Genomic DNA, 27,945 nt, shown 5'->3' with positions numbered 1-27,945 from the left:
TGAGCTAAAAAGAAAAAAAGCTGCACACTTCTCATATGACTACTCTGTTCATTTACTCGTTTCATATTAACTGAATCGTTTTACCTTTTTAAAATCACAGTCATAACAGTCTCACTTTCAACTGCTATTTAATTGGCATAATGTAGTTATTCAACAAAGACGAAATATTAACATTAAGTGGGGGCGATCGTGGCTCAAGAGTTGGCAGTTCGTCTTGTGATCGAAGGTTGCCGGTTCGAGCCCCGGCTCGGACAGTTTCGGTCGTTGTGTTCTTGGGCAAGAACTACTGGTGATGGCCAGAGGGGCCGATGGCACGATATGGCAGTCTGCCCCAGGGCAGCTGTGGCTACAACTGTAGCTTGCCTCCACCAGTGTGTTAGAGCGAATGAATAGTGGAATTGTATAAGCGCTTTGGGGGTCTCGAAAAGCGCTATATAAATGTAATCCATTATTATTAAGTACTTTACTAATGTTTATGATTTTGCTATGTCTCTTGCTGCCAGCCCTAAATGCTTTTGAGCAGTTTCTTTTTTCTGTATTTTCTGTTTTCACGTCGCTGCTGCATTCCCATCAGCATCACAGCTTCTTTCACAATTGTAATTTACAATTCATTGGCCACGTGAAGCCAGGTACCAGACACATATCGGGGTGGCTGTAGCTCAGGTGGTAGAGCATGTCATCTACTGATCGGAAGGTTGGTGGTTCGACTGGCTTCCCCTAGTCTGTATGCCAAATATCCTTGGGCAAGATACTAACCAAATTGCTCTCCGATGCATCCATCGCAGTATGAATGTGTGTGAATGTTAGCTATGATGCACTAAGAAAAATGTGCTTGTGCGAATGGGTATGCATGGGTGAATGCACAAGTTGTGTAAAGCGCTTTGAGTGCTCAGATGAGTAGAAAAGCGCTATATAAGAACCAGTCCATGTAGCTATTTTATTGCTGGTGTCAAAGAAACATAGAAACAGTATCCTGTTCTAAAACCCTGCATCATGTGTTTCAAAACTTTCACTTTGCTCTTTTTTTGTATCCGTCTTTCATTGCAGAGTCAAAGCTGTTACATTTTCCAGCCATGCTCTCATTCAGTGGAAGCACTGTGGTTAGTCTTTTGCAGCTTTTGCTTCTCACCACATGCGCTACCTTGTACTTACCCACATGTTGCATTTTCTCAGGTTTAATCATCTTCTGCTCAGTCATAAAGTCATTCAGTAAATTCCCATCTCTCTGGAGGTAAGATTTCTCTCAGTACAAGAATTCAATGTGTCTCTTATTGTATGGATTCAGTGCCATTAAAGTAATATTTATATTAACTGTCTTCATCCATGGTTATCTCAGATATATACAACGTATATTTTTTAAAAAAAATCTTAATCTCACAAAGACACATGGCCTTAAGTGTGTAACCATCATTAGGCACAAGTTACTTATTTAATAAAGACCAAAACAGATAAATACTCTATCAAAAGACACTGGTATGGGAGTCAAAGGTACATATATACGATAACAGATTTAAGAACAAATTCCTCTAAAGAGTTCCGCTTTGTTTTCTGATCTATGACATTGTGTTTTATCACCTAACACCATCAGCCAAGCAGGAGTTGATGTGCATGTGTTCAGCAGCTTTTTAAAAAGTTTCAGCAGTTTTATCTTTCTTTATAATGCATCCATTTTCCTAAATCTTTTTTACAGGGATATATATATATATATATATATATGTATATATATATATATATATATATATTAACTAATCAATAAACCTTTTCTAGAGAGGAGTTGTCTTCTTCTCACATTTATTTTGGGGGGTTTTGGGCTTTATTTGATAGTTTAACAGTGATGAGTAGACAGGAAAGAGGGGGAGAGGGTGCAAAGGTCTCCAGAGATCCGACTCGAACCCAGGCCACTGCATTTCAGCTGTAAGGCAAACAGACGCCTCCTCGACCAGTAACCTTTTTTTTTTAAAGAATTGTTTCCGAAGCTTTCTTCACAAAGCCAGTTTATCTATTTATCTAAGAAAGGATACAAATGGTTCTGTAGTGTAGGCTTTAACAACTTTGCTTGGCAAGCAAAAGGTTGCTGGTTAAATTCCAGCCAGAGACACAAATCCCCCTTGGGTTTGTACCAGGAAGGGCATCTGGCATAACACTGCCAAGTCAAATATGCAGACCTACCTGCTTTGGCGACCCCTTGTAACAAAGGAGCAGCTGAAAGTAGCTTTATCTAAGAAATTATGGGAGTTTCAGGAGACAAAGTGTGAAGGCAGGCAGATAAAACACACTGACAAAACGCTATAGTTACACCAAAAGTGATATATATTAAAGATACTATGTACAAACAATAGTGACATGTTTTGGTAGTACATATACAAGTGTCCATGGCTTTCGATTTCAAATCTGAATGAAATATTGTATAATTTTGTGCACAATATAAAAACACACACAACATAGAAAACAGTATACTGCTTTGGCTGATATAAATACGTGTTTTTATAAAGAGGAGTAACAGAAATGATGATGTGGAGGGAGTATTGCTTTCACGATGGACTCATTTAATGGTTTTAAACCCTGAGAAGATTAGAAATGAATTGGTTGACACCAAGTAACTTTACCCACTCATGAACTTTGATTTTATGCTTTGTCTCTCTTCCATCCAGCGCCACAGTGCACTGCAAATGGAAATAACTGTACTCTACTGTAACTGTACTGCATTTGGACCCAGATATTTAATCTCCAAAGCTTTAATTGTTTGTAAAAGAAGAAAATAAGATTAAATGAAGTACCACTGTAATTTCAGCTTTATCTAATCAAGAATGCTCAGACGAATGTTGCTCAACCCTTCTCAAGAAATTCCGAGTAACCAAAACAACAGCAAAAAAAAAAAAATTAAAGAAAATTCAACAGAACACGTCAATAAAAACCACATTTCATTTGCACAACAGTGTCCTTCCTGTTTTTTGCCCTGGTGCAGCTTCTCGATGTAGGTCCAGGCTCTATGTCACCCAGCTGTCCATTCGGATCCGCTTGACTGTCGGACTCTCCCTGCCCTCTGACCGACTCGCAGGGAGCAAGTGGAAGTCAGGTCGCTGCTGCTCTTCCCGGTCACTGCCGCCCTCGTGAGAGCTGCAGGAGGAGCCAACGCTGTCAGAAGGGGACCGTCCCATCTCTGCTCGAGCTGATGAGGAGGCAGAGGAGTGAAGATGAGGGTGAACATGTGGATGGGTCATGTACCCAGACTGGCTGAGGTGGTCGCGGGGTGGAGAGATTGGCTCAGCTTTGATGTTGATGTTATGATTGGTGTTGATGGAGAGAGTGGAGCTTCCTGACCTACAGACACAGGAAGAGAAAATTTGAGGCTGTGACTCTGGAGTGAAGATGCCATCTGGTGGTGACATGGCTGTAATCGGCCCGTAAACAGAAACGTTTTCTCTGAAAACTGTGGCTATTGAGTACATTTAATAATAATAATAATGTATTTAAAGTAAAAAGTGGAGATAACTGCATTTCTATTTAAAGCTCTTTTAAACATCTACGTTACCACAGATTAAGAGGCCAGTATTGTACTTACAATTTGATTGATTTCATAGCTAGGGTAAAATGTGTCTAATAGACGTAACATATAGCAGATATGTTGAGATTATAAAATAGCTTTTTATTACATACATCACCCAAAAGTACACAACTTCAGGGTCTTACACAAGCGCAAAAATGTGTGATGTTTGAACCAGAATTATTATTTATTACATATTTTAGGGCAATTATCTATGTCATGGAATCTGTTATCATATATATTATATCTATGTATATATTTATACATATTTGCATTTCTCCAACTCTGTGCACGCTACTTCAGTTTACTGCACACTGTATGATCAGGTAATTTTTAACTTTATGTCAACAACACAGTATGTCTGCACAAAAAAAAAAAACAGTGTAAAGAAATGGTTAAACATTTAATCTGTAAATCATGAAGGGAGACAGTTTAACTGTGTCAGGCTCTTACCCCATGGAGCTCAGCTGCTGTTGCTCCCATGCTGCCATTGAGCTCAGAGAGGGCCCTGCAGCAGAGTTAAAGCCTGATAACTCTCCACTGTTCAGGGAGTAATCTGACAAAGACAGAAGGAGAGAGACTAATAATAATAATAATAATAATGGACTGCATTTATATAGCGTTTTTCGGGACCCCTCAAAGCGCTTTACAATACCACTATTCATTCACTCTCACATTCATACACTACATGCACATCATGCCGATCAAAAAGCATTACACTTCTATAAAAAGTCAAACATTACCTTTTTTAACAACACTTGAATACAGTATAAACGCTGCACCACAACTTCTCTTACATTCTTGTTATGAGCTGCTAAGCTACCTGAAACCATTTCACTTTTAGTAATGTGCTGAAAATTTGTAAAAGTGAAACCAGAACTCACCCACTAGAGCCCTGTATTTGCCCACATGCACGGAGGCCTCTATACTCAGTTTTGTGACACAAGGTAGCTGAGAGGCTTTGAAAGTTGGTATTTTGTTGATGACTGGATTAAATCATTGTGTTTGAAAATACTTATAGTACACAACAACACAGAGAACTCTGTTGTGTAGCATTAGAAAAATATTTCAATACTATATCATTTGGCAACGATCACAGTGTTTTTAGTTAGTTAACTAACTTTAATTAGCTATTTCAGGGTGTTTTTTTTTATTAATATAACTGAATACAGACTGGATAGAGTGCTTTGAAAAAAAATTTAAATGTTAAAGAAAATTTCAGGCCAGAAAAAAAGTAATTTCCAACTAACAGTGGGATTTCATCTGCCTTGCTAGAAGGCAGGGCTGTTATGTGCTTGGTTGTCTTAAGGGGAATCTTTACACAGTCTGCACCTGGGGCCTTGTCTGGTGTGGTAGACCACAGCATCTATGGATCTTGTACTTAGAGCTTGTTCCTGTGCTGCCATGATTAGTGCCTCTGTGATGTCTTTCAATCCAGCTTTGTCCAGACACTGGTAGGATTTCTGAATGTAAGCCACTCCTTCTATCTGCTGCAAACCGTGCACGGGCCTATCCTCCCATGATGGTTTGTCTCCTTGCACCTCTTCTTTCTCGGGTTTCTGCTGCCTAAGGTATTAACTAAACACACGGTCAGTTGTGGCCATGTTGTTGTTGATGTTTGTTGTCTCATCCTGGACAGTGGTTTGGTTTATTTCAGAGAGATAGAAGGCAGGAGAATAAACCAGCTATACTCAGTTGAAGGGGATATGGGAGAAAGACACAGCCCATAACGGCAGTGCTCAGTGGCTGACCTTTTGCACTCATGTTGCCATGGATTAGCACACTCACACATCCATGATTCACAGTTACCACTGTGCAGCCAGTGTAGTAGTCCTGGCCAGGTCAACATAAAAAAACAAAAAAAACACACACACACACACACACACTGTATAAAATCTGATCTAGACTAAAATGGTTTTATTTAACCAGAGAATGTCCTGCCAGTGTTCATAAGACTTCTTTTCATTTTCCTTGGCAAGGTTTAAGGTTGTAGTTTTGTTCCACTTGACCACAATGAGCAAAAAGGCCCCATGTGAAACAATTACCCATCTCTTGTTTGATAGAAGTTGATGCTAACTGCAATTTGTGGATACTCGCGGAGACTTTTGTTGTTGTTAGTAAGGCTTTTCCTTTACATCCAAACACCTGAGTCATTTTCATTTTACCTATATTCGCAGCCTTTACTCTTGTATTCCATCCCATATCGTTATGAAATCTCACAGCTGCAGTTTGTTATTTTTTCAGGGAATTCCTTACAATTAAGAACTATTAGAAACAATTCAGGCTAAAACTAAAACAAAAAAGTTATTTTTTTTTCAAGCTGCTTAATAAGCTTGAAAACCTTCCAGTGTGACTGAACTAAAGCATTTCTGGATAGAAGAGGGGTTCAAATTGCCACCATGAATGCCAGGCACTGATCTCTAGATATCAAAAGTATGTGGTTGCAGCTACTGCTGCTAAAGCTGGCAGTTTGGCAAGCTATTAGGCCCAGGGAGCAATTCATTTTTTCACATTCACCTTTTCACTTCCATCCAAGTAGCATTTAAATCTAGCATTTTGTATTTTTTCAGGCTGCTGTTGCTTTATGTTATTTTTATTTTAAAGATCTAACAGTGTTTATGTTAAATGAATGGAATACACACAAAAATAGAGGAAATTCTTTTAAAAATTGCCCTGATACAGTTGGTCATACCATTATAAACTGTCTAAAAGAGCTGAAATTTAACACCACCTAATTACTTCAGCAATTCCATTAACCAATTAAAACAAACCGCAATGTACACTGTTTTCTTATTTGATTTTTTGGGGGGCATACTGTAAAATATTGAGGTCAGCAGGGCTAAGGTAACTACAGAAACACAGCACGAATAGTAAAAAGAACTTGTACCGTTGTAGGCCGAGCCGATGCCAGCATAGACCAGACTCTGATGGGGTAGACTGGGTGTGGTGATAGAGACAACTGGTGTGGAAAGAGGCTGACTGGACTGACTGCTACTCATCCTTTGGTTATTCTGAAAACAAATAATAAACAAAGACATAAAGTCACTAAGTTCACTCATTAAATGTTACTCTTCTCTTAGTTTGTTGCTTTTTGTGCTTAGATCGCAATTATAGTGTTCGCTAGAACTAGACTTGTAATGCCCCATTTCAACCACAAGATGTCAGTATAAGCTCACACCCCCTGTTTTAAAAACAAAACAAAAAAACCATTAATCAGTTCAAAATATATAGTTTTGAATTTCCTACACTTCCCATAGTGCTAGCAGAAGTTGCACATGAATTGAACAAGGATTTGCATTCTTCTCAACAAAACTGAATGTTTTGTAAAGACAGAAGTCTAACAGAAATCCACTAACTATTCAGAAACTGCAGTTTAGTTTAAAAAATGTACTTTTTGAATGTTTATGTTTAACCCAAGACTTGATAGTCTAATTTATCAGTCAGTTTCCTTTAATGACATGAAATCCTCTTCTTTTCCAAAAAGCGATATCAGTGCAATTTATTCGGCTGTCTGCTTTTAGAAAACACACAACTGAAATATCAACTGAATAGCAGCAGGTAATTCATTCTTAATTATTCATTGTCCTAAAATAGCCTATCGGTTCAGAACAGGTGGCTCATGAACTCAACTTATCACACTGAATTTAGGAGTTGTTTTTCGTTCATCTTTCAATCACGTCACCCTGAACCAGGTCATTCATTGCTCAGCAAACATAAAAACAATGGGTTAACCAACCCATACATGTCTCATTCCCTGTGTTTTCTATGGTGTCCTTGCATTTGTGGACTACAGATAATGCACTACAGAATCCAAGTTAAAGCTATCATGGTAGTGAGTAGTAGACACAGACATCCTGTTAAGAAATGCAGACCTCCTCAGTTGTTTTTGCTTTGTTGTTTTCGCCTGTTTGTGCAAAACACACTAAACAAAGCATGCCGCTTACACTAACATGTGCACACAGGCATACAGGAGGAAGTGAAAGGCAGTTTCAAAATGATCACACTGAGGAGGAGTTGTGAGACCACAACACAACATCTTTTGCTGGAGTGAATGAAAAGCAGAAAGAAAAATATGAGTGGCTTCTTCTGTTGGTTTAAACAGGGTGGAGGCATTAGCCGTATCATGGTTCAGATTTTATAAGTGTTCCAGCTTCAAACGACTGCAAACCCATTCAGCACAGTTCCTGAAAACTAGACTCTGCCAGATTCTGTTTCCTGCAAACATGACAACAACAAATTATTTGTCACCCAGTCACCGATAATTGACAAACAGATAAGATCAACAGAATGATGAGGAATTATGATTACTTAATGTGGAATGAATGGCTGCTGATTCATCACTTCTCCAAAAGAAATTTAGTCACTCTGAATTTCAGTGACATTAAACATCGCTATTAAAACTTTAAAAGCTACCTATAATGTGCTCTGAATTTGTAATCTAAATTATATTTAATATAGATTTATTTTACTATTCATTTCTAAATAGTCTGGATATTCTTTTCTTATATCGCACATATGTGAAACTCTTCCTTTTTCTATGAAAAGACCTTGACATTAATTTCTAGAACACCAGAAAATAGAAACTCATATCCTTCTGCAATATGTAAAAATCCCCTGGAAACCATAACCAGTAGAATAATGGAGCTGGTCGGTCACCATAAAAAGAAAAATACAAAGAAAAGAGTGTCAGTTTCCATTGTTTACTAATTGTTACATCATGTCTGAGCACAGTGTGGGAGGCAAGGGCAACAGTAGGAGAGTTAAGGGCAAATCAATAACTTCAGCGACCCGGCACAGCTGCAGAATGTGGAATCTTAAGAAAGGAAAACAGACTCCTTCTACAGTCTTCCAAGACATCTTACACAACCATGAACTGGTGCTCTGATGTCATGTATATAAGAACCGTAACTGTGTGTACCAGGCAGCTTTTAAAGCACTTTTTTATGCCCAATTTTTCGCACTTGATATTATTTCTGCATTTCTGTTCTAAACAAGACTTGAGCTTCCATAAAGAATGTGCACTGCCCCCACAAAGAGGCATATGACTTGGAAACTTAGTCGAACTGTCGGACTTTTCAGATGAACAGGCTGTTGTTTTCCAAAACTTTTGGGCAAAATTTGAACTAATAAGCTTTTACATTCTTTTTTGTGTTAGTTTAAGCTTCTATTTAGTGTGAATGCCAATTTGGGTCATAGATTTTATGATGAGATATATATGCATTTAGTCAAATGTGTGACAAACTTCAGTCTGGAAACCCTTCAGGCTAGTCTGTTGACTCAGCCTCTGAGTATAATGGGCGATCTTTCACAACTTCTGGCGTAGCCAGTGGGCTTTCTAAGGTGGCACTCCCCTTTTACTCTCCACACAGAAATTTTACCTAAAACCTACTGCTACTGGTTAAATCCTAGCGTTTTCAAAAAAAAAAATCTGACTAGAAGTGGACCACAAACAGAACTTTGCACCTTGCCTATAGATTCTGCACATCCACGTGTGTTTTAAAGAGATTACGGGAACCTTAAATGTCATCAAAAGAGTGTTAGTTCACAATAAGACTAAATCTTGTTGAGTTTACTGGAAGGGACTATAAAGAAGTAGCAGTGAAGTCGGTCAAATGAGGCATGCAAGCTTTTGCCAGTATTGTCCGTTCTTCAAAGGAACTATGATTTCATCTGTAAAACCACCAACCATCTGCCCCAAATAGTGTCAAACCAATTGTTCTCAAAAGTTGTTGGCCCACTCTGTGGTAATCTGTGTCATATATTTACCCTGTTCATGCCTGACTCCAACATCCCACAGGCTTAGAAAACACAATGTACTGTTCTGATTCTTAATAAAATCCAGATCAGGAATCAAAGGTTCATGGTTTTATAGAGCTGTCAGCAGCTAGAGGACTCTTCCTAGTTCCAGTCAAAACTAAAACTACATCACATGTTACAAGCTTGATTGCTGTTCTGTATTGGACCTAAATAAATACATAAAGCTTTAGGTAACATTTTTAAGAATATTACTCATTATAAAGGCTTTTTTGTTTTGGTTATAAATATAAAAGAAAACACACTTACCAGTGTTTGCATCATTCCTTTGGAGTGGGGGATGAGGACCCGGAGGTCTGTCTTGCGGCTGGTAGGGACCATGCTGTTCCCATGAGGTGGAGGAGGAGGAGGAGATTTTGATGGTATGATCTTTCCAAATCCATTCACTAAATACAGACGTGTGGAGGATGTTAAGAAGTGATGGTAATTCAATTCCAACTTTCACTTAAGTGCTGATTCTAGCTACTTTTTGTAAGAATTTTGCAAAGGATATTTTTTTGTTAATGGAAAGCATCATGCATATAGCACAAGTTTTAAATATTTAGAGCTTTGGAATGCACTTGAAAATGGAGTGGGGTATTACAGTCTCATGTATTAGATCCATTAAATCAACATGTCCACAGCCAAGTTCTGCATGCAGACTGGAGAAAGTACAGCTATATATTATACAGGAGATAATCATGAATAATTCATATTTTCTCTCTCTTGGCATTACATAATGGCAGTGTTCCTGAGAAGGAGAGCACGGACATGGCAGGAGGGGGATTATGCAAAGACAGTTTGTAGAAAGGGTTGTGGACCAAAGCATAAGGGCAGAAGAGCAGCAACAAAAACCAGGAGGGATGAAACTGAGGTGCAGCCAGGCTCCTGGAAGAACACATCCCACATCCACTGGCCTTAGCTGACCAATAGCAAATCCATCACCATCTTACATCAACTCCCACTATTTTAAGAAGCGCTAACAGAACCTCAGAGGAGCCATGAACTAATTATCAGATTATTTCTGTGGAACCTCTTTCTTATATTTCCTTCTTTCGTAATTTATTGGCTAATTTTAATCCCTTAAGGCCTCTAGAAAAAAAAAAATCAAGAAAACAAATAACTATTTGTTCAAACAGATCACACACAGTTAACACATGCAGCTGCTCACATGGGATCACAAGCAAAACAAGCTTGCAAAGACTGCTCCATATGCAGGGAGTTGTGTTTGTGCGTATGTAGTATACATGTCAGAGCATGTTTGTTAAACTCCTGTTGGATACATACCAGTCGGTCCAGATCCATTTTGCAGAGCCAGCTCGGAACTGCCCTGCAGGCCACCTGAGGATAAACACAACACACTCGTTAGGATTCGTTATTACATTTTTCTCGCATTTAATGTTCTGCAATCACTAAGAACCACTCTGCATGCATCCATCTTTTTATCTTATTAATAAGATTTGAAATAAGACTGCAGCTTTAAGTAAGATTGCTTTAGATCGTTCACTTTCTATCTGCTTGAATGTATTTTCCCCAGCAGGAGCTTTTTCTGTACAATAACAGTCAAACTGTTGTTTTTATCAGATGCGCTGTCTTCAAATCAATGTTAAAAAATAAATAAATACAATGGAAATCAGTAATTCCTCCTGCGCAGAATGTTTGCATGGCTCATCTCCTGCATCTCTATTAAAAACTACTATACTGTCTAATTAAAATACATAGTTTTCTACATAGTCTCTCTTCTACTCATAATTCTAAGGCTTATCTGAACATCCTTGCACACATTCATTTTCATGTCTCCTCTGAGTTATTGTCATCGGCTCAGTGTGCAGTTTAACAGTAATTTTAGTTACCAAAGAAGAACACAAAGTTCATATTACTCACTTCCAGCACTCGGGGGTCTTTGTGAAGAGTTTATGTTTCTGTGGAGGTGCGAGTGAGGTGAGGAGAGGATACCACCGTCAGCCAAAGCTGCTGTGGCTGCAGCTAGTGCCTGGGAAGTTGCCCCTCCTCCTCCACTGTGACTGTAGGCCATGCTGCCTGGTGCTACATGCATGAAGTGCTGCTGCTGCTGGCCTGTGGACTAAGAAGGCAGCAAGAGACAAAAAGAGCCAATCAGCATTAAAATGAAATACATGAACTGGTAAAATGCGATTGTCTTTTATCAGTTGTATTGTCTTCATCTTTGTGTCTGTGAGCATGACCAGACATATTATCACCACAGACTGTGGATGGAGGATATATGACTGGAAGGTTCTTAATTAATGACCCTACAGAGAAAATGGGGGTGGGAACAGTCACTAAACAAAATGTTGAAAACCAACAAAAAAAACAAACAACGCAACTTACAATTTTATGAGTCTTCATCATGTTGTCAAACTCTTCATTAATCTTCTTGTATTTTTCTTCAGTATTAGGAGTGAGGACATAGGATGCGTCAGCATCAGGGCTGTCGCAGCCTCTGTGTTCCTTCTTGTTAAGGGCCTGTAGGTGACATAGTTATAAAGGAGTAGCATTAAAAAAAACAAAAGGGAAAAACATGTGAGCATTGGTTAAAAAACAAACAAACAAAAGCCTTTCACCACCAGTTCTTTAGTAAAAGGTTAAAATTAGTAAAAACATGCAGTTTAATGAGCATTTCCTCTGATAATCTGATTGTTGAGAGTAGAGACAGAAGAGAAAGAGTATGCATAGTCAGTACATGAATTGATTGTGGAACATTAAAATTGAGGTACTACCAAAAACAGGATGTGTATGGATCTGGTTGCTCCCTGTGTGCAATATGGTTGAAATCAGGAAGGGTAACTGACCACTGAGAACACTAGAAATCAGATTCAAGTCTCGTAACGCTCACTGTACATAGCTGCTTCTCAGACACTGAGAACACATTTACAAATTTACAGGTTTATAGTCAAAACCCTTTTTTTTTCCTGATGCACCTTTGAGTATGCATAGATAGTGATATTTCTATACAGACTTCTCAGGCAAGGTGTTAGTCGCAGAGGTGGCAAAAGTGCAGACATTCTGTAACGAAGTATAGATATTAGTGTTAAAAATGTTTTCAGTTTTACTTAAGTAAAGAAGTACAGGCTCTGGGTGAATGAGGTAAGTTGTGTAAAGCGCTTTGAGTGCTCAGATAACGTCGGAAAGTGCTGTACTTCACACTAGGCTTTTTTTTAATGTGTTTCACCTTTTGTACACAGTTTCTTACTCAGTCTACACACATAAAAATAAACCTCATCTCTGAGCTGCACCAATAAAGGTACTTAATCTGCACAATCACTGACAAACAAGATGAAACTGTAAAGTGGTCTTAAGCAAGATATTTAAGCACGTCCCTGATTATTTACTGGAAGACACTGATGTGACACTGAACCTCATCAACACCTATTTCAGCTTCAGTTTCTAAGGTGAGAAAATTTTAATGTCTCAGTATCTCAGCTCTGGAGCAGTATAGCACCTTGTGGAGACAAATATTATCTGCCTCCATATTTACTGTGAAGACTTTGTGACTTTTGAAGCTGCTGCTCTGTGTAGTTTGCACTTTATGGGTTTTCTTCCTCTAAAGAGAGGCTGCTCCATAAAGCAGACTTGCTGATCTTCTGTAGCAACCTTTTAAACATAATGAACCAGAGCACACACATATGTTTTTTAGAGCATGCCAGAAACAACTTTAAATGTAGTTCGATGGTTTTAGTTATGTATGGCAGACAGACAGGGAAATAAAAGGCAAAGAGTTGACTGTTAATGGATCCCTGAGCGTCACTGAGAGTGAGCCATCAAATTAGATTCACAACTCCTGTGTCTGTGGAAGGTCATATTACTACTGGCAGTGTAGCTTAGCCAAAGCTCTACAGTGCTGTCAAAGGCAGTGCTGGTAAAGAAAATTGTACTTTGGAATAGGAACTAAATCTTGGGTTGGAATTCCATTCATGGTAAAGGCTAGAGCCCAAGACGAGTATCACAAATCATCAACATTCTTCAATTATTATAGTTATTAAACACTCACTTGCCACTCTTTTAGTTACAAAAGTCATTAAAACAAATATCTGACACTAACAACTAACAACTCACTGCATGTAGTCATGTTAACATCGTCAAAATGACGTGCCAGAGGTCAAAGTAAACATCAGAATGGGGAAGACTGATGACTCAGGTGTCTCTGAACATGGTGCCAGATAGGCTGGTCAGAGTATTGCAAAAACTGATGATCTACTGGGGTTTTTCCAACACAACCATCTCTACATTATAAAGAGAATGGTCTGAAAAAGATAAACTGTTCATTGAGCAGCAGTTCTCTGGAGCTGCTCTCATATTAGTACTTTGATCTCTGCCAGTATCTGAATATTCTGTTCACTATCCAGCCCTGTTCATCTTTTTTGATGCTAACTTGTTTAACAAGTACTTCAGACATTTTTTTTTCCTGGAAAGACCCGTCTTCTACAGCCTGGGATAAAATAAGACTGACAAACCCTGTAACAACAAAACAATGAGCTAAAAGATGCTGTAATTCTCCAGTGGATTATAGGCCTCCGTAAGCACATTAATAAGTGATGGTACATTTCAAATATTTAACATCAACATGTGTCATGCATTAAAATAGAAGAAGATACGTAATTCCCACTGTACATAAAATCAAGTGAAGCATGGCATTTGCACTGCAAGCTGGTTTTGAATGATTAGGTTTAGATGACTAGTTTGAAATGCAGACCGAGTAACTGATATTTGGTCATTTTCAGCACCTGGCCTTTGGCAGATGAGTCACTCTAATAAATAAATAAACAAAAATCATGCCAATATCATGCAAGCCTGTACAATTACATAATTTCCCTGGTATCCATCACCTCATCTCTGCTCATCTCACGTCATAGCGTGAAATGAATGGACCATCAGGGCAACACACCACCCAGCTGACTGTTGGCCCAACACATGTGCTTTGCATTCCCAGACACTAGTACTTACTTAAAGCTTTAAAAACACACACAAATCTATTTCCACAACCACTGACCGCTTAAAAAGTCACTCACTCAGTTCCTGTACAATCTGGCTGCTGCATTTCAGTTCTAGTAAATTCAAGCTAAACAGAATAACAAAGGATGCACATATTTCTGTCCATTCAGTTCACACGAGCTTTAACTAATCCTGTCTGACTGCTTGTTTGTTGGATGCTATTGTTTGACAACTATGTTGTTTTGTCTAATTATGGGAAGAGATATAACGGTATATTATGTGGGTTACCAATTACTTGTAATTATTCAAAGTGACAGCTTTCAAACACAGTAACCATCAGGGATTTAAAAATGCTGTAAATTACAGAAGGAAAAAGGATGCAAAATGCATCCAAATTTGCAGATCTGCTGCAAAACCCTTTGACTATCCACCATCATGCTGTGCATTTTTTCAGGAAACAAATGATGTCCAATACAAAGAGTCTGGTGCAGACATTTGCAAATACATTTGCAAATATTATACATCTGTCTTCTGGCAAGACTACCAAAGGAAAACACTGTGACACATAACCTATATTGAGATAAAGGCATTGGAACGTGTGTCTGTAAACAAGAAGGCCAGGAATGTTGTTTAAAAATTCATCTGTGCTTTCAAAGACTAATGTCTGTCGTGTGAAAGTAAGCTCTGGCACAAAGCCTTGACTTAGCTGCTGATTAAGATCAAATGATCACACTAATATCTATTCTGGTCCAAGTGTCACATTAACAACAGACAAAAAAAGATGCAGGAAAAGCCCCTATCTGCCTGCTTTAAAGCTTTAAAATACTGGCATTCTAATGTACACGCACTGTAAGTCTTCACAGTACCTTGTAAATATATGTGACACAATACCAGAGCAAAATGTACCATTCCAGCAATGAGATTAAGCATATAATGAATGTGTAATTATTATTAATGATGTGAGGAGACACGAGCTTGACATGAGCTCTTTTAGTTGCTCCGCTCAGAAGTTTATTAGTCTGCAATCATTCTCTGATTCAGGTGAGCCCTGTGCTTGACCTTGCAACAGCTGCTATCAATTATCTAAACACACACTTTCTTTGAATATTACATACTAATTTTAAAGAATTAAACAAACAGCTTTCATTAGAGATGTGACAATGGATACAGTACCCCACAGTATGTATCTCCACAGATGCTGGTTCACAGCACTACATCATGTCTGGGCACTATCTTAAAGTGGCTGTTAGAGGATATGACAGTGTGTATGTGTGTCCTTATCATCTCAAATGTCAAAGTCGGCTTTAGTAGATCTCCAAAGGCATCTGGATCACTGCCACCATGAGGCACGAGCTGCACCACTAAGCATCTTGACATGTGAGGGTGACGTCTTGTTGCTCTCGGGGCAACATCACAGATAAAATAAGACCCCCTCTTTCTCTGGAGCGAGTCTTTTCCAGTCGGGTGATTGCCCTACAGGCTAAGAATAGGCCAGGCATGGGAGTGCTTGAGGAGTGATCCAATGCATCTCTGGCAGAGAGAAAACGCACAGCTCGCATACTTTGAAAGGCACACTTACATTTCACAGATTGCTTTCACATGAAGCATCCTGTCACACAGAACTAAACCAAATCAGCTGTTGTGCGTTTTGCCACAGTGCCAGGTTTCACTGTGTTGTAGCGTTCTCTTTCTGTTATGCTTTTCATTCATCTCTGGGCTCTGCAGGCTGACAGGGCTGCACTGCTGCATACCTTGGACAACTGCTCTGTTGTTGTTGAAACTCAAGTCTGCTGGACACAAACTTGTCTCAATTATTATGACAAAAGTAATCTGTTAGTGATAGTAGCTGAACAGTGAGGACTTTGTAGCTGTTTTAGCTGGCAGGCCGTTATCATTACAGGTTTGCTTGCTTCCACCTCCATTTATGGTTGACATTACATTTTCATCTACACACATGGAGACATTTCAAAAGCCTAGTGCTTGTAACAGTGTATGCTAGTCTATCGCAAACACATTGTTAGGCATGGAGTATAGGGTTTGCAGAATTACTCTGGTTGTGGAATGAACACAATCCATGGAAAAGAAAGTTTCTTTGAAACACCATCAGAACTAAGTACATGGAGAGAAGGCCTATCCACGGGAATATTTGTACAGTTGTTGTTGTAATTTCAGTGAACTGGTCCTTTAAATAGCTTACAGGAGCCACTTTGTACTTGAATGTGAAGAAATTGTACTTTCATGAAGTATACAGTTAGTAATCCAAGTGATTAATTAGGACTTATGAGCAGCAAACGACCCCTTGTTCTGCTGCCAAAACTGTTTTATTAGTTTAAAATTTCCTGATTTCCTGAACACTAAATTATAACCATGTGTAAGAATTTATCCAACCACAGAAACTTTGGAGATTATAAAATATGCTCTCATTTATACCAGGTTATCTGCTGCCATATTTGACATTTTTACTTTTTAGATGTCAGCCCTGTGTCAAATAATTACTAGTTATTAACGGTTAAGGAAGTTGCTGCTGTTGTGCCATATGGATATATGCACCCAACCCTTGCATACTCTCGGTGACATTTATGAATAACTGCTGGTGCTTGAATGTGCTTAAAAGTCAAATTTATCCTACGTGCAAAGAAAAAACTTTTTTGTAAGGCAGGGACTTCATGGCTTCCTGTTTATTGTGTCGTGAGCTTTACTGACACCATGAGAGTTGGCAAAAAAACAAAACAAACAAAGATTGGGTTTTGTATGGTAAAAAGTTACCATACAAAAGTATGAATGATATCACTCTTAATTTAATTCAAACACGAAATGGACTAATACCGTTTCTCTAAATGTTCATCTATTCTTTTAAAGCACTAATAATGGAAGGCTGACTTTATGATATTGTTGAAAAGGGGAAGTTTATTAATACCCTTAGGTATGATGTTTCCACTTTATGCTTAGTAACGCAACAAGATAATGAAGCCGATAATGCAGCTTGTCAGTTAGTTCATCCAAATCAATGCCATGGATACCCTTTACAAAAAAAATAATGAAAGAGAAATATCTGAAGTATTGCTAAGATTGATCACATACTGAGAAATATTCAAACTTTATATCAAAACATTTACCTACACTTTCTGTTAAACAATGTAAAGGAAGACAAAGTATGCTGGTATTATAGTAGCATCGCTCATGTGCAGATTTCCTGTGTGTGCCAAAACCAGCCGAGCTATTTGTGTGTTGAAGAGATAGACATCAGCAAGCATAATACTCCATCAAACAACGACAATGAATCCAAAGAAGCTTTCCGCTTCTCCTTCCAAACATGGGAAGACTGTTGTAGCCAGTGGGGTACTACTTTACACATAGTCAAATTTCATGCCTAAATGTTGCAAATAGACTGACCGATATGTAAAAGAACACCTCTCACTTTCTAAGCTTTGTTTTAACCAGCTTGTCTGTATGCGTGACATTTGCGGGAATAAACAAATAAAGGCTCAAAGCAGGCAAATCAAGGCCTATTGGCCTAGAGAGCAGTCACAGGTGTCTGCTTGTGGTTAACAGCAGAATAGACAGGGTCATAGTCCTTAGAATCATTATGGGCAACATCAATGATGCATATTAACTGCCTGCACCACCACCACTGTCACCACATCGAAAATTAATTCAGTGTTCGGTGATTGTAGAGTTTGACGAGACTTTCCAGGTTGACAAGTTTCTATTCTGCACTGGCTTATGGTTTTATTTTTCTTTTCAGCACAGTGCCTGTAGTTACCCTTGAAAAACAATGTCACATTTCCCGGGGAAGGTGAAACATTTGAAATAACAGTAAATTTAGAGCACACTGGAAAAAAGACTTGGCCAGACTCCACTGAAACAAACTTAAAAACCAAAGCTCCTCTTTTCCAGTAAGTGGAGCCATTTTGGAAGTAAATACATTCGTTTGGGAAGCTTGAGTTCCTTACAATTAACATTTGGTACAGCACTGCCAAGCGTGTACACGTGGAACCATCTTTATGAGATCACATAAGAGTGATGAAACTAAAGACAGTTTGGTTGCTCTTCACTTTGATACAATTCTTTCCTTAAGATTGCAAGTTTAAGACTTGATTAAGGTTCTGGGAAGTCTAACTAAAGTTAGGTTAGGAGGACAGTGGTTTGAATGGTTTGAATTAGTGTAAGACCAAAGAAAATGAAAATTAATCCTCTGAAAGGATGGAAACAATACTGAGCGTGTGAGGAAAGAGTGTGGGAGCAGTAAATTCAGGCTTCCGGAGAGAAAAACACGCATTAGAAGCTTACATAAACAGTTACAAAATGAGTCACAATGACCATTCATTTTTAATGGCAGGGACACCGACTAAATGCCATGAAAACAGAACAGAGCTGCTCAGGGACCAGTCTCAACAGCATCACCACACTGATGACGCTGTGGGACCAAGCAGAACGGTGGATAGCTGGGTCTTATCACTGTGAACAGTCTCAATTGAGCTTTTCTGAGGTCCAGCCTATGTTTCATCATTTTTTTGTATTTCCTTTTTCACTGTGTGACAAAGTGGGTGAGAGTACCACTTGTCTACATTCTTAGTTAACATTCTTGTTTTGATTTAACCATATTTCACATGTGATCTGCAATAGGCAAACGTCTACTATCTCGGGTTTATGTTTTGTACTTTTACAGATTATATAGTACAACAGCTTGGTTTAAATCAACTCCTACAAGTTTGTTAAATTAACATGTTCTTTATTTCAACTGTTAATTTGTATTGTTTAGAACTTACCTTACCTACCTGTCTTCCAGAAACAAAAGGAGGAAATGTAGTTTTACTTCCTGCTTTATAGCTTCTGGGTTCATCTTGAATGAATGTGAGAGTGAATGAATAGTGGTATTGTAAAGTGCTTTGGGTGCCTTGAAAAGCGGTATATAAATCCAATCCATTATTATTATCTGAGGTCACAGGAAGAGACCAAGTGCGGGAGGGGAAGAACTCTTGTAATTTAATAAAGTTGATTTTAGAGGGTTTATGAAGAAATAGACTTATTGTTGTAATACGTATTGATTACACCACAGAGTTTATGTTGCCAGTAAAGAGTAGCAGTAGAAGTTTGAATATAATTATGTTCATCTTACCTACCGAATGGAATAGTCCAGCGGAGAAATCTTAAGTGAACTATTTAAGCAGAAGAACTCAGGTGTTTGAGAAGAAAGGTTCAGGTCAGTGTAGCTGTGTGCAGTTTGACCTTAATTTCCATTGATTTAAGTTCAGTTATGTTTATTTGAACTGAGTTAATTATAGAGTTGAGTTTCCTATTTGTTTCTTTGTAAATATTGTTTGGGTCACAAAATGGTGAATAAATCACTTGCTACACTGGACAGCATCAGTCTCCTGCACTTCTTTGACCGCTTAATTCAAGTCTTACCACACACTGACACTGAAAAGAAATGATAAGTAAGTAAGTAAGTAAGTAAGTAAGTAAGTAAACTTTATTTATTAAGCGCTTTTCGCAGACAGGCAATCACAAAGCGCTGTACACAAATATTAAAATATTAAAATAAACAATAAAATCAATAGACATTATATACAATGTAAAAGATCAAATGTAAATAATGTAAAAAAAAAAAAGTAGACTAGTATACTAAGTAGATAAGCATAGTAAGGCATTTGTTCTGCTATGTGAAGTGGTTTAGAGTCAGGTGTATATTGAAATGTATTGCTATAGACAGAATTTGTAATCAGAACTCTTTACCTTACGCTCATTCACCACTTTCCACTACCCTTTCTCCTAATCAGAAGGTTCCAGGTTCAATCCCTGGCTTTTCAGTCTGAGAGCTATTCTTCAAAACCCCAAGTTGCCCCTGATGTATCCGCCATCTATGAATGTGTATGAATGGCAGTGTATGAATGTGTGTGAATCATAGGTTAAAAGGACTTAGGCATAGAAAAAGGTGCTTGTATTAATGGGTGACTGTGATAGTAATAAAATGCTTTGAGATTAGGAAAGTGCCAGTCCAATTACCACTTTAATGCCACAGTAACCAGTAGACATTAACATACGGTTAAACAAATATTCTCAATGACAGGCTACATTCATCATCTGCAGAGTTTACAAAGGTGGAATTTATGGCTGCGCAGTTATTTGGATTGAGTTACATGTTACACATGTACCAGTACTTCCTGATGCTCACCAAACAAGTTTGTTAAATTCCCTATATTGAACATTTGGACCAGTTTAGAGACTTTCTTAAATGACCTCTTTAGTTATTTTATTGCCTTCTTTCATAGTGGAACTCAGCCAGTTTTGTTTTACCACTTTAAATCTTAATAACCTTTAGAGTTCCTATTATGCAGTAACTGTAGTACTGTACTGTAATCAGCATGAAATGAGCACACTGCTTGAGCACTTTTATTCGTCTGGCATCACCTACATGAATTCTTCTTTTAATTTTGACTGATCAGTAGGACTATTCTCATTTTTACTTGTGTCGGATGGGGGACAGTTTCCTCACAGAATGCACCAGTGTAAACTAGTAGAAGGAAACAGCTGCATGCCTGTCTGTCTCTCCTGAACCTCAAGTGTTACTCAACCCTTACATCTGGCCTTTACTTTATAAAGATCAGCACTAATGTGTTCAATGAAATAACACATCATAAGCAACGGAAAATCTATTTCTCAATATTTCATAAAGAGGAAGACAATACTGAAGGCATCACCTAAATCCTCTGGAATTACACTTTCTAGGAATTTATCTTTCTAAAACACAACTGCAGGCATTTGTTTCCCTAATCTGCTGAATGGATGCTGCAAGAGTCGATCCATGCACTTGCGTGCACAATGCAATAATAACTCAGCATTATATTCTTTTTTTTTTCTTTTTTATTTTCTTTTTTCTTTCGCTTTCTTTTTTTTGTCCCCTGCTCTATTTGCTCTGGCATTAGAGCCCCTTGCGATTAAGATAAGAGCACATCCAAAAATACAAGGGCTCTTGGTCGGAGGGGTTGAAACTGTTATTAGTTTGTACGCAGATGATGTACTATTATACCTGCGTAATGCAGAAGACTCTGTACCATCCCTTCTTAATCTGGTCACCTCATTTGGCAAAATTTCAGGATATACAATTAACTGGGTTAAAAGTGAATTTATGCCTTTATCTAAAACCGGTTCACCGAGTTTTCTTTGTAACGTTCCATTCAAGATAGTTAACGACCATCTCACATACCTTGGATTAACTGTTCCTAAAGATCCCAAATTAATTTTTAGCTTGAACTTTGCTGAATTCTTGTCAACATTAAAGCATAACATCGAGTCATGGAAAATTCTTCCCCTATCTATGGTTGGTCGTATAAATTCCATAAAAATGGTCTCTCTTCCTAGATTTCTGTATCTTTGCCAAAATCTTCCTATTTATCTCACTTCCTCTTTCTTTAAGGAGTTGGACTCAATTATTACTTCTTACATATGGAACAACAAGAATCCTAGGATTTCAAAACTACATCTACAAAAATCCAAATTGGAGGGAGGTCTGAGTTTACCAATATTTAAACATCATTACTGGGCTGCAAATCTAAGAGCCTTGACCTTCTGGCAGCAGACATCCTCAGATCTTGGTGATTTGGTGTGGCCCCCCCACACCCTCTAGCAGATCATTACATGAAGGAACCTTTTAAAAAAAAAAAACAAGCGCGTCCATGCTCACAGGTGTACACACGGGTGATCACACCCACAAACTACACCCTTTTTGGCTCCTACCTCAAAGCACACTGTGTTCTGTTGATCTTATGTGCTGCACAATAATGTTTAATATTTAGTATTTACTGTCATATTCCCATATATCATTGTGATGTTGTTTATTCTATTACTCTTGTTCTCTTCTGCTTGTTTTCTTTTTTCTTTCTCAACAGGTGATCCAGGTGATCGATATATGCATTTTTTTTCCTGCCCATTCTGTTGGTTCTTGTTTTTTGCCCTTCTCCCCCGTCCCTCTTCTCAGCTGTTTCTCTTTCCCTCTTTCTTTCTCCCCCTTTCTCCCCCTCTTTCCTCCAGTCAAGTCTGTCCCGTATTCAGCAAAATAAAATAAACAATAAAAGGTGAATCAAATGGACCATTATGGCAAGGCTGGGATGGTCAATTTGGTAAAGTAAATCCGTTGGGCATCTTTCTTTGAGAAGCAGGGCCTCTAGAGAGGAGCCCCTTACAATGCCAGCCTCCATTTTAACCCAAAGGGGGATGTTGAAATTAGCATTATATTCTTGCTAAAATTTCATTAGTGTTAATTCAAAATCAGCTGCAGCATGCGATGTGTATTTGCATACTACAGTCATTAGTGCTGAGTGATGCAACATAACAGGTTTCAAGAAATGACCCACCAAAAGACGTCTCTACAAACAGACTATCCAAAGGTCAAAGCAGTGACATGAGTAAAAGGTTAAGAACAGCGTCCTACCACGTACCTCGACGATGTCAGAGTTGGTTCTGCTCTCGTGGGGTTCGTTGTATTCTGTGTACTTCAGCAGGACTTTGTCCATGTCGGTACTGGCGTACTGAAACAGCTTGTTGGAGCCATTGAAGATGATGAGGGCAATTTCACAGTCACACAGAACACTTAACTCGTAGGCCTTCTTCATCAGGCCAAACTTTCTCTTCATGAAAGTCACCTGGAAGAACAAAAGCCAGAGATCAGCCTAGAATAGCTAACCTACAACAGGTCAAATAAAGGGTCATACCTGTTGGTTCTTTCTAGATTTTCACAAGCAAGTCAGAGTATTTATAAAATTAAGGCTACACGGCATCCAAAAATATTTTTGAATGTGTTCTGTCTGAAGTAATAAATCACCGTTTGCTTTGTACTCTGTGCTGTGTATTAAAAATGTTATAAATCTTTCAAAAAAAAAAAAAACCAAACCTGTTTACAGTAACAATTAAATGTTTTTGTCTTCATAACCCAATAATATTAAAAAAATGTCTTTTAAAGCAGTGAAGTCTAAATAGTCCATCTAATGGCTTCTGAACAGGTAATCCGCAGTGCTTTGCCCCGTGGCCTCTGATGTGAATGTATGGTGCAATGATAGCAATAGTAATACAAATCTGCACTAACATAAATGTTTCATTTTAGGTGTTTAAACAACTCTTCCAAAACAAGCGATACATTTGTCAGCTCATCCTACCGCCGTGTTCACTGGCTGATAGTTTTCAGAGAAAAGAGAAGAGAATTAAAATGTGTGTGTAAGTGTCAAACAGGAAGAGACAAGGGGTGGGGGATCTCTAGTTCTCTAGTTCTGCACTTCTGAAAGAACGCAGTAATAATCTGGAAATACTAATTCAGTAACACTGCAGTTTCTAGTGGAATGTTACTGAATGAGTGGAGTGGATGGGAAAGGTAGGTGGGGAAAGAAACTATGTAATGTTTCACCTCCCTTAATGATTACCATCAAGGTGTTCAACTTTATTAGTAAGACAGAGGGCTGTGCATAAACAGAAATACAGTCAAACCCCCCCTTTAAGCTCATACTGTAGTGTTATATTGCACTATGGCTTATAAAGCAGAACAGTCATTCTTGACACCTCCATATTCCTCCAGACCATAAAGCTAAAACATATTGTTTGGAGTGGACCATTTACAGCTCAGTGTAAACCCACAGGTCACACATGGATCATGCTCTTATCCCTTTTTTGGTGTGTAGCTCACTCCCTGCAATGAATCATCTGTATTTATCTGGGTATGTCTTACTTCTGTCATAGCTTCTGGGATCCTGACTCATATCTTTTCAGTTCCAGAAGCTTCTGCAGACTCACATCTCAAAGCTTTCTGGCAATGTTGAGTGTCAGGTGTATTTCTTTTTACATGGTTATTTCTGTAGTTCAGTTCTTTACACTTTCCTTTACACTTGTTGTTCTGAGCACTTTTACAGATCTTACCATACCGCTGTCATGACACTCAAGCATCATTATGGCCAAGAATGATAACAGGAAGCGTCTTGATTATTACCTCTGTAAAATATAATTGGGACTAGAGACAGATTTACAACTTTCAAAACAGCCCAGTTGTACGAAACTGTATACCGACACAGGACACATTATTATTAGAGCTAAATCTAAACTATTGACAGTCAAATAACAAACATCTTTTTCTCTATTTTTAGCTTTTAGTTGCTTTTCTGCCAAACGATTTATTTAATTGATGGGAATTCTAAATAATACCACTTGAGTGATGGCTTAGTGGTGTTTCAAGAAACTGTGTGCACAGTACCTGTTTAGTAGAAAACATCCACTTCTCTGACAGTCTTTTTTACTTTTCCTGTTTTATGCATTCCCGAAGTGAGGAAACCATTTTATATCCTGGTATTATATACAGTATGTCATTGCTTTACATGCTACAGTTATAAAGCAGAAATAACACAGACTAACTTTGATCTAACTGCAAGTCCTAAAAAATTCATATCTTTACTGTTACCAAAGTATTTAACTGTATTTGCAGTAAAATAATGTTATTTTCTTTCATTTATCGACAGCTGACATTGTAAAGCTAGTTTGACTATAGTCTACATGGTAAACCCTCAGATGGGTAAATATGTGGTCTCTGGTTTAAGCCTCATTTGAAGAATTTTACTCAATGCACTGTAGATTGACTTTTCTTTTTTATAGTATAGAACGCCAAATAGACATTGACCATAAACATTTTTATTTTCTTCCCATCCGGGCTGCTATAATGTAATGTGTGCCTAGTCGCAATATTTTGTATAGTAATTCTCACAGAATGTTACAGTAACAAGATTAAATGATAGTGGTGAACTGAATGACAGTCTTACAGTTTGGGAAATAAACACGTCCTGAATTCATAAGTGTGCTGATTTGTGAAGAAAAAACAACAACAAAAAAACACATGACATAAAAGTTATAAATTGATTAGCATGTCATTGAGTACAATAAGTATTTGATTCCCTTACAACACACTTAGTACTTGAGTACTTAGTACTTCGTAGAGACAACGTTGTTGGCAAGCACAGCGGTAAGATGTTTCTTGTTGGTCACCAGATCAGCACACATCTCAGCAGGGAATCTGGCCCACCCCTCTTCACAGAAACTCTATAAATTATTTTAGCTTTCTTGGCTCCTGTTTGGCAACTCATTGATGTACTTCTTCTTCAGCCACTCCTTTGTTGCCCTGGCAGTTATTTTGGATCATTGACAGGCTGAAAGGCCCATCCAGGACCGATTTTCAATGTTCAGGTTGAGGGAAGGAGGGGTTTTTTTTTATACATGGGTCTGTCCATTGGCCCCTCACTGCAGTGAAGCCATCCTGTACCCTTAGCAGAAAAACAGCCCCCAAACAGAACGTTTCCACTTCCATGCTTGATTGTGGGGATGATGTTCTTTGGGTTATACTCAGTGTTTCCACAAACACAGCAAATGAATGTTATGCAAAACTTTCATCTAACCACAGTTTTTTTCTCCCAAACCTTCTCTTAATCATTTAGATGTTCACTGATAAACTTAAGATAGGCCTGTACACATGCCTTCTCAAGAGAGGGGATGTTGGGATCATCAATCCATTACAGCATATTGTGTTACTAATGAAGTGCTTGGTGACTGGGATACCAACTGCCTTGAGATCAGTTACAACCTTGTCATGTGTAGTTCTCGCCTAAACCACCAACTTTCTCATTTTTATTCTCACCCCATGAGGCAAGATCTTGCATAGAGCTCAGACTGTGGGTGACTGATGGTCACTTTGTTTTCCATTTTTTAATAATCTTAGCAGAAGTTCACCTTCTCACCAAGCTTTTTGCTGATGGTCTTGTAGCCATTCCAGCAGTCCACAGTCTTGTCCCTGACGTCCTTTGACAACTCTTTGGTCTTGCCCACGGTGGTAGATAGGTGGAAATGGAAGAAACTGATTCTGTATATAAGTGTGTTATATCCACATAATGAGAAGAAATCAGGAGCACCTGTAACTGACTGATTGATTGATTGGCTGTGTGCCCATGTGGAACAGGAATTACAATCTATGGGAGCCAGAATTCTGTCTGGGTTGTAGAGAATCAAATACTTACTTCACCCAATGACATGCAAATCAATGTATAACTATTATTTAATGTTTTCTCTCTGGATCATTGGTTCATATTCTGCCCCTCTCCATTAAAATGAAACCATGAAAATTACAAACTGTTCATTTCTTTGTAAGTGAGCAAACGTGCAAATTCAGCAACATTAAATAATCAGTTTCCAAAGGCATAAGGTCAGTAAACTGTTGTCTCTGAAAACAAGTTTCAAGTGATACTATTTCTTGAGCGTAACTTGCAAATACACGTGAAAAGAGATTACCAAAAACTACACTGTTCCTCTTTTAGAGTGTGTGGCTGCATAAACACCATCTATCACTAGTGCATCTTTCCACTAAAGCCAAGTCATTGCTGTATATTGTGCATGATGTGTGATAGTCTGATACATTAAAAAGAGGAAAAACTGCTGAAAACACTTTATGCACTTGACAGATAAAAAAAAAAAACACAAACCAACTTCCCAAAATAGAGTACAAGAACCTAAATATACGGCAGACTCAAGTGATAGTGCACGCCACACAACTGAAGCAGTGTCTATCTAAAAATGCTTCAGCCAAGACAACCAAACATCAAATATAAACATTATCCCAGATATTTATTTTCCAGCCACATCCCTATTTCCAGAGCCTGTGCCTTCCTTCCAGACAGGCTGGTATTTGTTGTGCTGTTGGGGGTGATATATATAGAGGAGACAGACAGAGAGGGATTCCAGTGGGCAGCAATGTGGCTGCGTAAGGAGACGGTGAGGAGAGAAGGCCACTGTGTGTCCCTAACACTGACCCACCCTGCTAATGACAGGGTGCTGTCCGGACCCAGCTAACCCCAAATTACTGCCCTCGCCACCAGCTGTGACCACTACACTCTCAAAAGTGAAACAGCTTAAAGAAACCTCTGGGAGCTTCTTAGATTTAAACAAAAGTGTACCAGCAAAAGGTTGGGTGCAGGATCCTTTTACAAAGTGTTAATGAACCTATCAGTACGTGCTCATGTACATAATATGTGCCTTTTTATTAGAAACGGGTACCTGACTAAAATGGCACTTCTACTTTTATGCGGCTCTTTGGGATCGTGGAATCAGCACAGTGAACGTCACATTTTTAGAGTGTGCTCTGAGCAGGAGCGCCACATGGGCCACACATCGACACATGAGATATCACGAAAACTAAACATAACAATGAAATAAATGCTAAAACTAGAAGGTGTTCTCAACAGTTAAAGTACACAGCAGATTTCAGCACTGACATAAAACAACAACGCAAAGATATTTTGCGCAAAAACTAAAGACATTTAAGAAGACAAAGGAAGAAGACACTCACCTGTCGGTTCCTCTCATCAACGATACGGGTGATTTGAATCTTCTTCCTTCCCATTGCTAAAGCAACGTCCACCAACAACCAAAGATGAATATCAGAGGGCTCCAAGTATATAAAAATTTAAAAGACAATCCTCAACACATAGTCCCCCTGTCAGCTCCTGTTAGTCCATCAGCTTAGCATGGCTTTCTGAAAGAGAGCAACAATCAGCGTTAACTTAATCATTGTTTATTTACTGTGTACGAGCAGTCACAGAAACAGTTCTATTCAGCAAAGATATTCAAATACTTGGACAAAT

The 27,945-nt window shown here is 38.4% G+C and overlaps 1 protein-coding gene across 2 annotated transcripts in view; it reads right to left on the bottom strand.

Annotated features, from left to right (window-relative positions):
- Positions 1-1,769: 1,769 nt before the first annotated feature.
- The window catches only part of LOC102299196 (myocyte-specific enhancer factor 2A), a 49,794-nt gene continuing 23,618 nt past the window's right edge, over positions 1,770-27,945 (bottom strand). For both annotated transcript variants that reach the window (XM_005913078.2, XM_005913079.3), the window contains exons 2-10: positions 27,651-27,836; positions 22,726-22,929; positions 11,687-11,821; positions 11,222-11,420; positions 10,625-10,678; positions 9,608-9,744; positions 6,432-6,555; positions 3,998-4,100; positions 1,770-3,321 (exon numbers count right to left, since the gene is read on the bottom strand). In XM_005913078.2, the coding sequence (XP_005913140.1) occupies positions 2,988-3,321; positions 3,998-4,100; positions 6,432-6,555; positions 9,608-9,744; positions 10,625-10,678; positions 11,222-11,420; positions 11,687-11,821; positions 22,726-22,929; positions 27,651-27,704 (1,344 nt within the window). In that variant the 5' untranslated portion in view covers positions 27,705-27,836 and the 3' untranslated portion in view covers positions 1,770-2,987. The remainder of the gene's footprint in view (positions 3,322-3,997; positions 4,101-6,431; positions 6,556-9,607; positions 9,745-10,624; positions 10,679-11,221; positions 11,421-11,686; positions 11,822-22,725; positions 22,930-27,650; positions 27,837-27,945) is intronic.

The sequence above is a fragment of the Haplochromis burtoni genome, unplaced genomic scaffold (assembly GCF_018398535.1).
Source record: "Haplochromis burtoni strain Fernald_Lab_line unplaced genomic scaffold, NCSU_Asbu1 Contig_2, whole genome shotgun sequence".
Classification (NCBI taxonomy): Eukaryota; Metazoa; Chordata; class Actinopteri; order Cichliformes; family Cichlidae; genus Haplochromis; species Haplochromis burtoni.
The sequence above is the reverse complement of the archived record's forward strand: the minus strand, read 5'-3'. Positions and strand labels throughout refer to the sequence as shown.